The following is a 15,937-nucleotide window of genomic DNA, read 5'->3' on the forward strand; positions in this document are numbered from 1 at the left end:
CTGGGATGTCAGTTTATACATTCCTTGTGAGTGGGACAGAGCTCTGAACAGCGGTAATCATAAATATATGCACTGTACATGGGGTTTGGAGTACGGCTTTTGGTAGATCTCTGTAGAAAACGTTAAATTTTTTTATTTCACATAAAATTTTTGTTCAATTAAGTAATCATCTGAGCTGTCTTTTAAATGTTGACATGTTTTATATTGATGTCTTGTTTTAGTTGTTAAGCATTTTATGAGTTTCAGTTTGAGTGTTTACCCAGTGTATTTGTTGCCCTTTTTTTCTTGCCTTATAAGAGATTAATCAAGTTTATGCACACTACACATAATTAATCATTGGCTCAAACTGTGGTCTGTGAAGTATTTCATCATTTTAAATGACCAATCCCATTGCCTACAGCTTCTTCTAAATATGAAAACAAGAAAGAAGAAGATATGGTATCTGCTTTAAACAAAAGCTATCTGTAGAAGAAGGTAGATTTTGTTTTTCCCCTGAGCAATTTATCCAGCATAAACTGAAGCAGAAAAGCCTGAAAGGAGGACATGGCTCCTGGCAATAGGTAGCTCCTGAGAGCTGCTTAAGCTACTTTGCTCTGCTTTGAAGTTTTTAACTTGTTTTTGGATTTTAGTGAGAATGGCTGTATAGGGAGAAATTTAGAGTGCAAGTAGCATAGAGTGAATTATTAACTTATAATATAGATATGTAGGCCAGAGGCATTGGCCTCTCTGCTCCTCTCTGATCTATAGGTTTTAAGCTTAAGTTTTCCAGAAGCCTATGAAAAAGGAGGTCTCCACTGAATATACTTGTCAACCAAAACCGTGCCTGAAGGTACACAAACCTCAAAGGGCCTCTTGGCCTAATTTGGAAGAACTTGAAGAGCTCTGTGTAGCTCAAAAGCTTGTCTCTCTCTCCCCAACAGAAGTTGTTCCAATAAAAGATATTACCTCACCCACCTTGTTCTGATAAAATGTGTGTTTTATATTTAAGGGTTTGAGTGCTTACATGTTGATGTATCCGTTTTGTTATTAAAGTGAGACACCCTTTTTACTTGCATAATTAAAACTCCAATTCCAAAATACTAATCTTACATTAATTAGCTGGGAGGGTGCAGTCCACTGCACCCTGTATCAGATTTTGGTAAATACACAGTCTACATAAATACACAGGAGCCTAGTAATAAATAAATGGTGCTGACTTTCTCCTCACGATATCAGTCCCTCACCATTTCAGGACAATTTATGGACATAAATATCATGAAATAGTAAATTAGCTACCAGTCAGGCTTGGAGCGGTGCTTGCATTGGCCAAAACATATGCAGGTATCTTTAGGCTTTTGTGTCTCTGTTTCAAAAGTGACTTATGTGGAACACATTCTCTAATGTTGTTTTTACTCCAAGGCCATTTAAAATATTCTAACTTTGATTATTAATTTTTGCTAGGTTAGTATTTTTTCCAAAATTTGCATGTTTTCTCCCCTTTTAATTTGGGACAGGTATTTTTGCAAGATTTTAAGTGTAATACTGATATATTTTTTTTCTCTTCCCTTTTTTATTTCCTGCTGAACATGAACATTTTTTGAATTTACTCAATACATTCTAAGCAGGTAAAATGTGTTTTTAAAAAAAGGAGTCTCAGTGGAGTGATTTTGGTATCCTAAGATAAATGTTTCATGGGACTTATTGCATAGTTTACCTCTTTTTGGTTTCAATTACTTGGTTGTAAGTATTATCCCTCTACCGATATTTCCTAAATCTGGTACTCCACCTCAGACTCCTCCTCCTTCATTCAGCCCCTCATTTTCAGTGGTCTTTCTAACATTTCTACCTGGATGTCCAGCTGCCAATTCAGACTGAATATGGTGTATACAAAGCTCCTCCACCATCCAGCTGCCCCACTCCCTTCTGTCACTAGATCTATATATATCTCTCTATATCTATAATTGGTACCATCCTTCCAGTTACCCAGGTTTACAACCTCATTCTTATTCTAGACTCCTGTCTCACGTGCTTAATCTCCTAGTTTCCCCATCTACAATTTAAATGTATCCCCTCATCTCCGTTTCTGTTTCTGGGGAACGTAGTGGATAGAGCACTGGACTGGGACTCAGGAATTCTGAGTTCTGTTACCAGCTCTGCTACTCGCCTTTTGGATGATCTTGGAAAAGTCACTTTTTTTTCTGTCTAAGTTTCCCTATCTGTAAAATGGGGCTAATGCTACTTACCTCTTTTTATAAAGTGTTTTGAGATCGCTGGATCAAAAGTGTTATATAAGGCTTGAGTATTATTATTATTTATTATTGCTTTGGATACTGTCGCTGGCTGGCCCTTTAAGTCAAGCCAGGTTCAGCCTTGCCTATGACCAAACAGCTGAGGGTGATGGAGACCTAATTAAAATGACTAGCTCTACCAGTGGGGACTAGAGAGCAAGAAACTGAACTGTGAACTCAGTCTAGAGAAGAAAAGACCGAGGAGAGATGAGCAAGGGGAGGAATATCTCTGGGAAGGACCTGGGGAAGTCTGGTTGGAAGAGATACAAAGGGAGCAGATCAGTGAGGAAGGACTTGAGATGATGCCTGTAAGGAGCAGGGAGACCCCTGGGGCAAACTGCTGGAGTCCCTGGGGAAGGGCAGCAGTGGCGGGGGGTCCTGCTGAGGATGCAGCAGTGTAGGAGGAAATTGTTAGGGCTCAGGAGTAAGGGGGAAAACAGAAGACTTTAGAGTAGTTCAAGAGGGCAAAAACTACTATCAGTTTAGCTATTTATTTGGACTTACAGTTGGATCTTTTGTTACCCAGGAAGGGAATTGAACTTTTAATTTGCAAGGACACTGGGAGGACCACAAAAGTGGGGACCTGGGTAAGCAACCAAAATGGTCCAAATTTGAGTGGTGGCGTGACCTTATGTGGCAGGTTGCAATGCTAATCACTCAGCTTTGTCCTGGCATCTCATCTGTCATGATGGAAGGGTGGCAAGGCCAAATCTGAGTTAGTAGCGTTGTGACTTAGTGCAAGGGGCCCCAGTGCCACTCACTCAGTTTGGCCTGGACATCCATCTGTCAATCCAGAAGGGAAGGAACTCTATTATGCCACTCAGCTCCAGGCAGGAGCCAACAAGGTTCTGCCCTCTTTCTCCCCTCCCCCACCCCTCATTGCCCCCCTGCTGAGTTCAGTGCTCAAAAGTGAGAAGTATAGCCCCTCTCTTTAAAAAGGGGGGGTGGCAATGGCCCTTACCTCTTTGCCCCCGTTGCCCGTGCCTGGCCAGAGGGCTGGGCCATGGAAGACTTGGATAGAGATTGCCATTGCTGGGCTATGGAAGTGACCACCAGGGGATGCCGGAGCAAAATCCCCCACAGTGCTGCATCCGGGCGTGAGAAGAGTGCACTAGTGGTGACATGTTCCTATCATTGGCATTCTTATCTTTTCCCTCTTTTACTTCCATAGTGTTCTACAAGCAGCTGTCATATCTCATCCCTATTGTAAACTCTTTAAAGCTGGAACAGTCATCTGATTTACCCTTGTAAAGCACTCTGCACAGTGCTGATCTTGATTGGAGCATCTGGGCATTGCCATATTACAAATAATGAACAACAATAATAGTTCAACTTGAGACTTTGGTTAGGTGATCTTTTAAACTGCTACTTTGCTCTCATTCAGCTTATGTTGCACCAGTTTTTTTACTGTATGTTGGCAATTCCCTGTGCTTTTGACTTTGTACTTCCATTTTGTGCAGGGTGTGTGTAGGTAAGTAGGCAGGGATTGTAGGCCTTTTACAAAGGGTGTATAAGGCTGTGGGGTTTTATATATATATATATATATATATATATATATATATATATATATATAAATTTTAAAAAGTGAACTTACTGTCCTGATCCACTACATTAAGTTACTCCTAAATAGGGTCTCACTGCACATTAGAGTAACTTCATCTTACTAATTGCAATGGGCTCTGGGATTTCTCTGCATGCGCATGTTATAAAGATTCCAAACCTTCCTGTCAACCTCCCGTTATTTTGGGATCTTCCAAGTCACTTTTGCCTCCAGCTCACTGAACTGCTTAATTGACCCACACAACATTTCTAACTCGCAGGTAGTCAGACGATCTCTACCCTTCTCCCCCAGTATCTCTCCTTTTCTCCCAAAACTTATGTCCCTTCCTGGGACAGCAGAGGGTTGACTCTTTTCCAGTTCTCTGGGCTTCATAGTAGATTTTCTTCATGGGTTGTCACATGGCTGACTTCTGGTTTTCCTCACTGCCACAGTGCTGCTAAATTCCTGCGAAGCCTCTTCTGTCTTCTGCTAAACACCAATGCTACTTCATTGCTTCTCTTTTCTAACTTGTCTTCTGACTTCATAAAGGGTCAACCCTACAGTAAGGGCTCCTTAATTGTTAAATTTCCACAGCAGTTCAGAGACAAGGGAAATCCTAATGGATAGGCCCACATTACCGGGTGGCTAATGCACAGGTCCCATTTCTGAGCAAGAATGAGAGGTTGTCTGAGGCTAGTACTTGGCATAAGGTGTAAGGCTTTAGTGCTCATGCAATCTGCAGACCATATAGAAGGACCAGGTTCGTGGTCCTACAAGCATATTAGCTTACAAAAATGCATAGCAACTGGTTTTGGCAAAACCATGCACTTGCCAAAATTTGAGTCGTCATCCTCGCTGGAGCATGCCTTCCACAAATGGATAATGTTCTTTCAAAGGCAGAAGAAATGCACATAGTGTTTGTTTTTTTTATGGTTACTAAATTTGTGTTTAAACTTAGCAGCTCTTTGTTATAAAATTACTGAAAATATTTATAGGAAGGGCAGGAATCTGTAAATTGCTATATTTTTATCCAGTTTTTTTGGTTCCATGTTTCTCTTTACTTTTAGGCTCCCCGGTCTGATGTCTGTACTTGTTTCCCTCAATATGCTTGTTGTAAGAGGCATTTCTGTCACTTGACGATGCTTCATCAACTCTTTGAAAGAATTATGTATTAACCATTGGGAATCATACCTTTTATTTCTTAGATATAATAGACCACCTTCCCTCCTACTTGACTGATCTGAAAGTTTTAAACTGAGCTGTGAAGAGATTTTTCTTTTCTTTTTCCTTGCAGACTCTGAATGATGACCTGAATACAGATGACGAGCATGAACAAAGAGGAGATAAAGAAAGCTACCTCTGTGCAGTGTGCTTGGATGTTTATTTCAATCCATATATGTGCTATCCATGCCACCACATCTTTTGTGAGCCTTGCTTGCGGATGCTTGCCAAAGACAGCCCAACCAACACTCCGTGTCCACTGTGCCGTACTATAATTGCCAGAGTCTTTTTCCAAACAGGTATACAAATGATTCTTTTTTAAATATAGAAAACACTTGTAACTTTTCCTGTTTTTGGTCTGAATAAATATGCAGCTAAAAATATAGCAAGAGCCCTGCTAACAGTATACAGTCAGCTAAATTCTGTTGTCTCGTATAAATAATAATGTACGTTTTGGTAAATCCAGAATAAGTATATTCAGAGCAGAATTTGGCCCAGTGACACATCATTAATGACTCCATAGTTAAGAGTGTGTTGAGATTTGTTTGCATTTGAAGTGTGACTAAAATCTCTCTATTTCAGACTTTAGTGGTTGCATTTAATTTCCAGTTTTGGTGCAATAACTCTTCCTGTGCATTCCTTCTTAAATATTTATTAGCTTTTTCAGAGGAAACACTTTAAAAATGTTTCCTTTTTGAAATTTACCCTTGATGTCTCTTGTTTCTTTGGCTCAGTGAAACTTAACAACCACAAACTCCAAACTTTATACTTGCACGCATTGTCAGAATATGTCCCTAAAAAGCTACTTTCCAAATTTTACACTTAATCACAACAATTATTTCTCTATTCATCTTAAACTAATTTCATCATAGACTAAAATAAAACCTGACAACTGTCGAGGTCCACCATCTACTTCTGTTCTTAGACCCAGATTCTCAAAGGTAGTTAGATGCCTAACTCCCATTTTGCATATAAACACCTTGGAGGATCTGAGCCTTAGACACTGGCTAGCCTGCCCCCCAGACTCCTGAGCTCTGCTCTTCTGATCCTATAGAGCTAGGGAGACAAGATGAACAGTAGCTGTTGTTCAAGGTGAACAGGGATGTGGGGAAACCAAGGGCTGAGTAGTACTACGTGGCTCTGGGAAGAAGGATAAAGGAGTTTGAGGCGCAAGTGGTGTTCTCGTCAATCCTCCCCGTGGAAGGAAAAGGCCTGGGTAGGGACCGTCGAATCGTGGAAGTCAACGAATGGCTACGCAGGTGGTGTCGGAGAGAAGGCTTTGGATTCTTTGACCATGGGATGGTGTTCCATGAAGGAGGAGTGCTGGGCAGAGACGGGCTCCATCTTACGAAGAGAGGGAAGAGCATCTTTGCCAGCAGGCTGGCTAACCTAGTGAGGAGGGCTTTAAACTAGGTTCACCGGGGGAAGGAGACCAAAGCCCTGAGGTAAGTGGGAAAGCGGGATACCGGGAGGAAGCACAGGCAGAAATGTCTGTGAGGGGAGGGCTCCTGCCTCATACTGGGAATGAGGGGCGATCAACAGGTTATCTCAAGTGCTTATATACGAATGCACAAAGCCTTGGAAACAAGCAGGGAGAACTGGAGGTCCTGGTGATGTCAAGGAACTATGATGTGATTGGAATCACAGAGACTTGGTGGGATAACTCACATGACTGGAGTACTGTCATGGATGGTTATAAACTGTTCAGGAAGGACAGGCAGGGCAGAAAAGGTGGGGGAGTAGCACTGTATGTAAGGGAGCAGTATGACTGCTCAGAGCTCCGGTACGAAACTGTAGAAAAACCTGAGTGTCTCTGGATTAAGTTTAGAAGTGTGTGCAACAAGAGTGATGTAGTGGTGGGAGTCTGCTATAGACCACCGGACCAGGGGGATGAGGTAGATGAGGCTTTCTTCCGGCAGCTCACGGAAGCTACTAGATCGCATGCCCTGATTCTCATGGGTGACTTTAATTTTCCTGATATCTGCTGGGAGAGCAATACTGCGGTGCATAGACAATCCAGGAAGTTTTTGGAAAGCGTAGGGGACAATTTCCTGGCGCAAGTGCTAGAGGAGCCAACTAGGGGGGGCGCTTTTCTTGACCTGCTGCTCACAAACCGGGTAGAATTAGTGGGGGAAGCAAAAGTGGATGGGAATCTGGGAGGCAGTAACCATGAGTTGGTTGAGTTCAGGATCCTGATGCAGGGAAGAAAGGTAAGCAGCAGGATACGGACCCTGGACTTCAGGAAAGCAGACTTCGACTCCCTCAGGGAACGGATGGCCAGGATCCCCTGGGGGACTAACTTGAAGGGGAAAGGAGTCCAGGAGAGCTGGCTGTATTTCAAGGAATCCCTGTTGAGGTTACAGGGACAAACCATCCCAATGAGTCGAAAGAATAGTAAATATGGCAGGCGACCAGCTTGGCTTAACGGTGAAATCCTAGCGGATCTTAAACATAAAAAAGAAGCTTACAAGAAGTGGAAGGTTGGACATATGACCAGGGAAGAGTATAAAAATATTGCTCGGGCATGTAGGAATGAAATCAGGAGGGCCAAATCGCACCTGGAGCTGCAGCTAGCGAGAGATGTCAAGAGTAACAAGAAGGGTTTCTTCAGGTATGTTGGCAACAAGAAGAAAGCCAAGGAAAGTGTGGGCCCCTTACTGAATGAGGGAGGCAACCTAGTGACAGAGGATGTGGAAAAAGCTAATGTACTCAATGCTTTTTTTGCCTCTGTTTTCACTAACAAGGTCAGCTCCCAGACTGCTGCGCTGGGCATCACAAAATGGGGAAGAGATGGCCAGCCCTCTGTGGAGATAGAGGTGGTTAGGGACTATTTAGAAAAGCTGGACGTGCACAAGTCCATGGGGCCGGACGAGTTGCATCCGAGAGTGCTGAAGGAATTGGCGGCTGTGATTGCAGAGCCATTGGCCATTATCTTTGAAAACTCGTGGCGAACCGGGGAAGTCCCGGATGACTGGAAAAAGGCTAATGTAGTGCCAATCTTTAAAAAAGGGAAGAAGGAGGATCCTGGGAACTACAGGCCAGTCAGCCTCACCTCAGTCCCTGGAAAAATCATGGAGCAGGTCCTCAAAGAATCAATCCTGAAGTACTTGCATGAGAGGAAAGTGATCAGGAACAGCCAGCATGGATTCACCAAGGGAAGGTCATGCCTGACTAATCTAATCGCCTTTTATCATGAGATTACTGGTTCTGTGGATGAAGGGAAAGCAGTGGATGTATTGTTTCTTGACTTTAGCAAAGCTTTTGACACGGTCTCCCACAGTATTCTTGTCAGCAAGTTAAGGAAGTATGGGCTGGATGAATGCACTATAAGGTGGGTAGAAAGCTGGCTAGATTGTCGGGCTCAACGGGTAGTGATCAATGGCTCCATGTCTAGTTGGCAGCCGGTGTCAAGTGGAGTGCCCCAGGGGTCGGTCCTGGGGCCGGTTTTGTTCAATATCTTCATAAATGATCTGGAGGATGGTGTGGATTGCACTCTCAGCAAATTTGCGGACGATACTAAACTGGGAGGAGTGGTAGATACGCTGGAGGGGAGGGATAGGATACAGAAGGACCTAGACAAATTGGAGGATTGGGCCAAAAGAAATCTGATGAGGTTCAATAAGGATAAGTGCAGGGTCCTGCACTTAGGACGGAAGAATCCAATGCACCGCTACAGACTAGGGACCGAATGGCTAGGCAGCAGTTCTGCGGAAAAGGACCTAGGGGTGACAGTGGACGAGAAGCTGGATATGAGTCAGCAGTGTGCCCTTGTTGCCAAGAAGGCCAATGGCATTTTGGGATGTATAAGTAGGGGCATAGCGAGCAGATCGAGGGACGTGATCGTCCCCCTCTATTCGACATTGGTGAGGCCTCATCTGGAGTACTGTGTCCACTTTTGGGCCCCACACTACAAGAAGGATGTGGATAAATTGGAGAGAGTCCAGCGAAGGGCAACAAAAATGATTAGGGGTCTAGAACACATGACTTATGAGGAGAGGCTGAGGGAGCTGGGATTGTTTAGCCTGCAGAAGAGAAGAATGAGGGGGGATTTGATAGCTGCTTTCAACTACCTGAAAGGGGGTTCCAAAGAGGATGGCTCTAGACTGTTCTCAATGGTAGCAGATGACAGAACGAGGAGTAATGGTCTCAAGTTGCAGTGGGGGAGGTTTAGATTGGATATTAGGAAAAACTTTTTCACTAAGAGGGTGGTGAAACACTGGAATGCGTTGCCTAGGGAGGTGGTGGAATCTCCTTCCTTGGAAGTTTTTAAGGTCAGGCTTGACAAAGCCCTGGCTGGGATGATTTAACTGGGAATTGGTCCTGCTTCGAGCAGGGGGTTGGACTAGATGACCTTCAGGGGTCCCTTCCAACCCTGATATTCTATGATTCTATGATACTATGTGAAACGAGTGAGGTCTTTGGGGAAAAGGTGGGGCAAATTTGTAAGTTCAAATATTTTAAAAGGCAAACTCAAACACTAGGTAAAATTCACTTGATATGGGGGCAAGGATCAGATCAGTGTGGCCAGAAAGATCATACAGGCATGCCTGTATATTCCTTGCATGATGCAGAAAAGGTCTCCGCACCAACCCCACATAAGCTGGTAGGGAGGGGTGTAACAGTGTCAGGACAGAGATTCAATGCTTATGCAGAATGAGTGCTTCTAACACCCTGTGCATCTGGTACATAAAGGCTGCAGTCCCTCCACACTCAATATGTATAAAACTTAATAATCCTTTGGCTTTATGAAGATGAAGTGGATTTCATCCACAGTACATAAGTGCTGTTGGCATAAGAAGTTACCTGTGTAAAGAGGAGAAGCTTTTCCCCAAAGTATGCTATAATAAAGTTTCATGGAGAAAACCTGAGTAAATGCTAAAATGTAGTTGCAAAAATGTTAAGTTTTTGAGGTACGGTATGTATGTAATTCCTTAAAAGTGAAATGCAGCATTTTATTTTTGTAATTGTGTCATTATTCCAATATGTGGCTTTATAAAAGTCAAAAGTTTGACTCTTGAGGTTGTATTACAGCGTGGCCACACACATGAATAGGAAGGCACAGCAAGCTTGAGATGTGATTAGTATGAATAATTTTAATGGAGGAATTTTGTAGTCAGTGTAATTCATATACTGTTACAGTGTAATATCACTAACCTGCTTACCTGAAAACAGAAAATCTAGTTTGCCTTGTTAGTATAAAAGTACTAAGGAAAATGTTGCCAGTTCATTATATGTTGAGCAAGCGTTAAATCAACAAAGAAATATTGATACAATATTCGTAGGGGAATTAATAAATCAATACATATGGGGAAATGAGTGGTGCCGTACTAATCTGAAGGTTACTTATAGGCTTTCTCATGGGAAATTCCGTAAGACTTTTAAAAGCTATGTTAAAAAGTGATTGCTATAAATCTATGCAGGCTACTGAAGAATTTGCCCTTTTTTATATATATATATTTTACACTAATACTAAGGACTGGAAACCTGATTTCCCCTACTAGGGTATTATGTATTCTGAATAATACTTTCTGCAAGTGTCTTTTAGTATCTCCTTTTTGTTTTAAAAAGCCCTCTTCAGAAACAGCTAGCGAGGTGCTCAGAATTTCACTTTTTTTTCCTGTGCAGTTTTGAATACTAACCACAACCATAACTGAAAGTTGCATGTCACAAGGCAAGAGAGGTGTAGGTAAATGTTCAAATCCACCTTGCTGCATCACTTAGTGTTCCATATCGAGGCACCTAAATAAGTGATTTTTTCAGAGGTGCAGTGCTCCTGTAGCTGGAGCCAATGGGAGTTGTTTGAGCTAATCTCCTCTGAAAATCAGGCAACTTTTAAAGATACCTAAATATGGATTTAGATGCCTAATTTTGATCAATGAGGTTGAAATGTTTTGGCTAATGTTACTCCTGGGGGAATTCTGCATCACTGTGCATATGCAGAATTCATGGCCCCTGCAGATTTCTTTGCTTACCAGCAGAAAAAGGACTTCTGATGGGGAAGCAGCAAGAGTGATCATGCATCCACTCCCTGGCAGTGCAGACAGGTCAGTTTGGGCACCCAGAGTAGCCAGTAGAGATGTAAATCACTGCGTTGGGGGTGGGGACCTGGATAGTCGTGTGTGTGAGAGACACTGTCCCTCTCTCTCGCTATTGCCTCACACTCGGCATGGAAGAGCAGGGCTTTGGGGTATTTTTCAAGAGGTAGGCATGGGGCAGGCTCTGTCCTCTGCCTGAGGGAACAATGTAGCAGCCTGCCTGCTTAGTGAATTGTTTTTAGTGAATTCCCCCAGGAGCATAAAACAGGTATAAAAATTGTAAGGCTCCTTTACATTGCCAGAATGGTGTAAAGGACAGGTATGGCCTTATAAATGCTTATGGTGCTTTAGTGATTAGATCTGGTCTAAACTTTTGGACTGAAAAAATTTCCTATCAAAACGTGCTCCGTGAACTGTTTGCTACTGACCTTTTTGGAGATGGCCATTATAAACTGTGAGTTTGAGTCCCCAGCCCTCACTTGCTCTTCAGTTGCCTATGATGTAACACTAAGCATATGGCTACATATATTTGTTGACTAATAATTAGAAGTAAAGGGTCAATACTAGCTACATTACTGTTAGATGGAGTGGGTTTGGGGATTTCCCCCAAAGCTCCCCACACACATTCTCCATCCACTGTATTGTAGTTTAAATTACCAAAATAATTTAAACTAGCTGGATTACATCGCTTTTTTTTTGTCATCAAAAAAACGCAGAATTGTTATTTTTTTGGTGCAGAATTCCCCCAGGAGTATAATATGTATTGTCTAGTAGGAGGAAACTAGAACATACTGTGTGGATCCAGTTAGAGTCCAGTAGAATCTCATCTGAGGCTATTTCCTCTTGATCCTAATAGTATTTTAATCAAAATGTATTCAGTTAGTATGTAAAGCTTTTGCATACATTGAAAATCACCAGTAAAGAAGTACGCAAGTTGTTCATATTATAAATTGTCAATTTATTTAGGGTCAAATCTGGTCCCTTCCTCCTCATTAGTGGCAGTTTCTAGGGATGGTGAAAGGATTTGGGGATTTCGGTACTCTCTGGGTGCCATGAAGATTAGCTCTAGGGGACACTGCATCCTTGCACAGTAGAATTTCAAGGGGCAAGCTTTGGAATGACTGGGAACAAGGCCAGTGGACCTTCTGATTATGCAAATCTACTGACCTTTACCTCCAATAGCAAGGGTTACTGCAGCCCTAGTCTTCCTCCCTAGTCTTTTTGGAACCTGCCTACACCAAGCTTGGCTTTCTCTGCTTCAGTACAGAGGAAAAGATTTGGCCTTTAAAAAGTTCATAAAGCATCCATCACTGACAGGGCATCTAGGGCTGTACATAAAACTATATCAGTTTTTAAAGTGATAAACTGAGCCCAATGACTCAGGTACATAACTCTTTGTGCATCTGGGGCTTGATTTTTCATCTGAGCCTTATGTGGCCTCTGTCTTTTAAAGGCACAGTTTTAAATTATGGACACAACTGTTAGTAGTCAATGGGAGCCACATTGACTTGGCCCTGGAAAGGAGTCCCATAGTTCTGATAGCCAGTGTTTGGATTTTAAAAGCCTTTCCTCTTATCTACTGATTCTGCAAACCTGTCTCTTGAATCTGCAATCCTGTTCCTTGCTATGCTAGGGAAAACATTTTAAAGATTTTTTTTTCTCATTGTTGGTTTCTTTGGGTGTATTAGAATCATAGAATATCAGGGTTGAAAGGGACCTCAGGAGGTCATCTAGTCCAACCCCCTGCTCAAAGCAGGACCAATCCCCAACTAAATCATCCCAGCCAGGGCTTTGTCAAGCCTGACCTTGAAAACCTCTAAGGAAGGAGATTCCACCACCTCCCTAGGTAACCCATTCCAGTGTTTCACCACCCTCCTAGTGAAAGTTTTTCCTAATATCCAACCTAAACCTCCCCCACTGCAACTTAAACCATTACTCCGTTTTCCGTCATTTGATATCACTGAGAACAGTCTAGATCCATCCTCTTTGGAACGCCCTTTCAGGTAGTTGAAAGCAGCTATCAAATCCCCCCTCATTCTTCTCTTCCGCAGGCTAAACAATCCCAGCTCCCTCAGCCTCTCCTCATAAGTCATGTGTTCCAGTCCCCTAATCATTTTTGTTGCCCTCCGCTGGACGCTCTCCAATTTTTCCACGTCCTTCTTGTAGTGTGGGGCCCAAAAGTGGACACAGTACTCCAGGTGAGGCCTCACCTATGTCGAATAGAGGGGAACGTGTCTAGGTCCCTCTGTATCCTATCCCTACCCTCCAGTGTATCTACCTCTCCTCCCAGTTTAGTGTCATCTGCAAACTTGCTGAGGGTGCAGTCCACACCGTCGTCCAGATCATTAATGAAGATATTGAACAAAACCAGCCATAGGACTGACCCTTGGGGCACTCGCTTGATACCGGCTGCCAACTAGACATGGAGCCATTAATCACTACCTGTTGAGCCCGACGATCTATCCAGCTTTCTATCCACCTTATAGTCCATCCAGCCCATACTACTTTAACTTGTTGGCAAGAATACTGTGGGAGACTGTCAAAAGCTTTGCTAAAGTCAAGGAACAACATGTCCACTGCTTTCCCCTCATCCACAGAGCCAGTAATCTTGTCATAGAAGGCAATTAGATTAGTCAGGCATGACTTGCCCTTGGTGAATCCATTCTGACTGTTCCTGATCACTTTCCTCTCCTCTAAGTACTTCAAAATTGATTCCTTGAGGAGCTGCTCCATGATTTTTCCAGGGACTGAGGTGAGGCTGACTGGTGTGTAGTTCCCCGGATCCTCCTCCTTCCCTTTTTTAAAGATGGGCACTACATTAGCCTTTTTCCAGTTGCTATGGGCAGGTTAATGTGGTCAGCAAGATCCTGCCCATGCTGGGCTGGGTTCCTATTTTCAAAACACTTTAGAAGATTTAGGACAAAAGAAATATTTTGGGCGCAATTTTATTAAAGTAAGTAATAGCTGCTTGGGATTAATAACTCTTCATCCCAGAGGGTTATTAATCCCATCCCCCAAGAAAATGTCTTTGGTTCCAAACAGCATTGGTTAAATAATAATTCCTGTTACCCACAATATGGGTGACTGTAAATCAGAGGTGGGCAAACTACAGCCTGTGGGCTGAATTCAGCCCGCCAGCCGTTTTAATACGGCCCTCGAGCTCCTGCTGGGGAGCGGGGTCTGAGGCTTGTCACGCTCCAGCCGGGGAGCAGGGTCGGGGGCTGCTCCATGCAGCTCCTGGAAGCAGCAGCATGGCCCACCTCTGGCTCCTATGGATAGGGGCAGCCAGGGGGCTCTGTTCTGCATGGTGTCCACGCCCCAAGTGCCGCCCCTACAGCTCCCATTGGTTGGGAACCGCAGCCAATGGGAACTGCAGGGGCAATGCCTGCGGACGTGACAGTGTGCAGAGCCTCCTGGCCACTCCTCCACATAGGAGCCAGAGGAGGGACATGCCACTGCTTCCAGGAGCCACTTGCGGTAAGCACCGTCTGGAGCCTGCACCCCTGAGCCTGCCCCAGCTCTGATCCCCTTCCTGCCCTCCAAACCCTCGATCCCAGCCTGGAGCACCCTCCTGCACCCCAAACTTCTCATCTCCAGTCCCACCCCAGAACCTGCACCCCAGCTGGAGCCCTCACCCCCCCCACTGTACCCGAACCCCAATTTTGCGAGCATTCATGGCCTGCCATACAATTCTATTCCCAGATGTGGCCCTTGGGCCAAAAAGTTTGCCCACCCCTGCTGTAAATAAATGTTCTAGACAATTTTTCAATCCCCAGTCCTGTCTACTAGTCTTGATAACTGATATGGTCTCACTGCGTTTAAAGGAAATACCAGAATGTAACGTGAGTAATGGAATCACAATCAGATGTATAGACTCTTTTTAATAAATATAAAAGCATTTTCTTGATGTTTACCAAGATTACCTAATTGTACATGCTGTACATTGGCTCTAATGGTGTATGTCTGTACATTGGATCATCACTACTTTGTAACAGGGATTGTTCAAGTAAGTATGTGGTGGACGCTGCCTGTGGTCACTTACAGCTTGTGTGCATCTATTTTTAATGTGTGTTCCTGCTTAATTTTAAAAGTGGAATATTTGTAATTCCAAAAAGAATTTTTCCTTGGTCTTAATTTCATTTGTCAGTAGGAAGCTTGGAGATAAGGAGGTTGAAGAATAAATTTAAGAATTATGCTTTCTATATCTGCAAAATCTCATTCTCTTGTGATCTTCATAACTTGAAAAGATCTAAAGACATGTAGTAATTACAGATATGCTATACAATAGATAAGGCATTTTTATTTTTTGTACGATGCATTTGTCCAAATACATTTTCTGAATGTATTCATTTTATAATTATATCTTCTTTTCCATTAATTACAGAACTGAACAACTCCACAAAATCTTTCTTCCCAACAGAATATTTAAAATTAAAAGAGAGCTTTCAAAAATCAAGTTCTGCAAAATGGCCCCTGCCCAGCTGCAGGAAACCATTCAGAGTTTGTGACGGTAAGAAAATCATTGCAAAAAACATTACTGTTTCTATAGTACAACAGTGTAGACATGCAGAGCCTAGTTTTCAAGCATGTTCATGTGCAGTTGCGTCTTAATTTTCATGTGCAAATGTTTAGTTATAAATCTAAACGTCCAGTGTGCATGCAGTTACAGCAATTGTATATACAATTGTACACACTTTGGAAAATCTTTTGTAAACAGAGAGGTATTTGGTTTTTTCTTTGTGAAAGTTTTCTATTCCAAACCACAGAATCACTCTCTTGTAAAGGGTAGAAGGCCAGTTTAGAAATCTATTAAATAGGGCCCAATACTGCTGGTTTTCTGCACATGAATAAGAATTGTTTAACCGTTACTTTAT

The 15,937-nt window shown here is 42.9% G+C and overlaps 1 protein-coding gene across 3 annotated transcripts in view; it reads left to right on the forward strand.

Moving 5' to 3' along the window:
• The window catches only part of RNF180 (ring finger protein 180), a 136,159-nt gene that overhangs the window by 97,791 nt on the left and 22,431 nt on the right, over window positions 1-15,937 (forward strand). For all 3 annotated transcript variants that reach the window (XM_077816918.1, XM_077816919.1, XM_077816920.1), the window contains 2 exons: window positions 5,102-5,327; window positions 15,448-15,573. In XM_077816918.1, the coding sequence (XP_077673044.1) occupies window positions 5,102-5,327; window positions 15,448-15,573 (352 nt within the window). The remainder of the gene's footprint in view (window positions 1-5,101; window positions 5,328-15,447; window positions 15,574-15,937) is intronic.

This window comes from Eretmochelys imbricata, chromosome 5 (genome assembly GCF_965152235.1).
Source record: "Eretmochelys imbricata isolate rEreImb1 chromosome 5, rEreImb1.hap1, whole genome shotgun sequence".
Lineage (NCBI taxonomy): Eukaryota > Metazoa > Chordata > Testudines > Cheloniidae > Eretmochelys > Eretmochelys imbricata.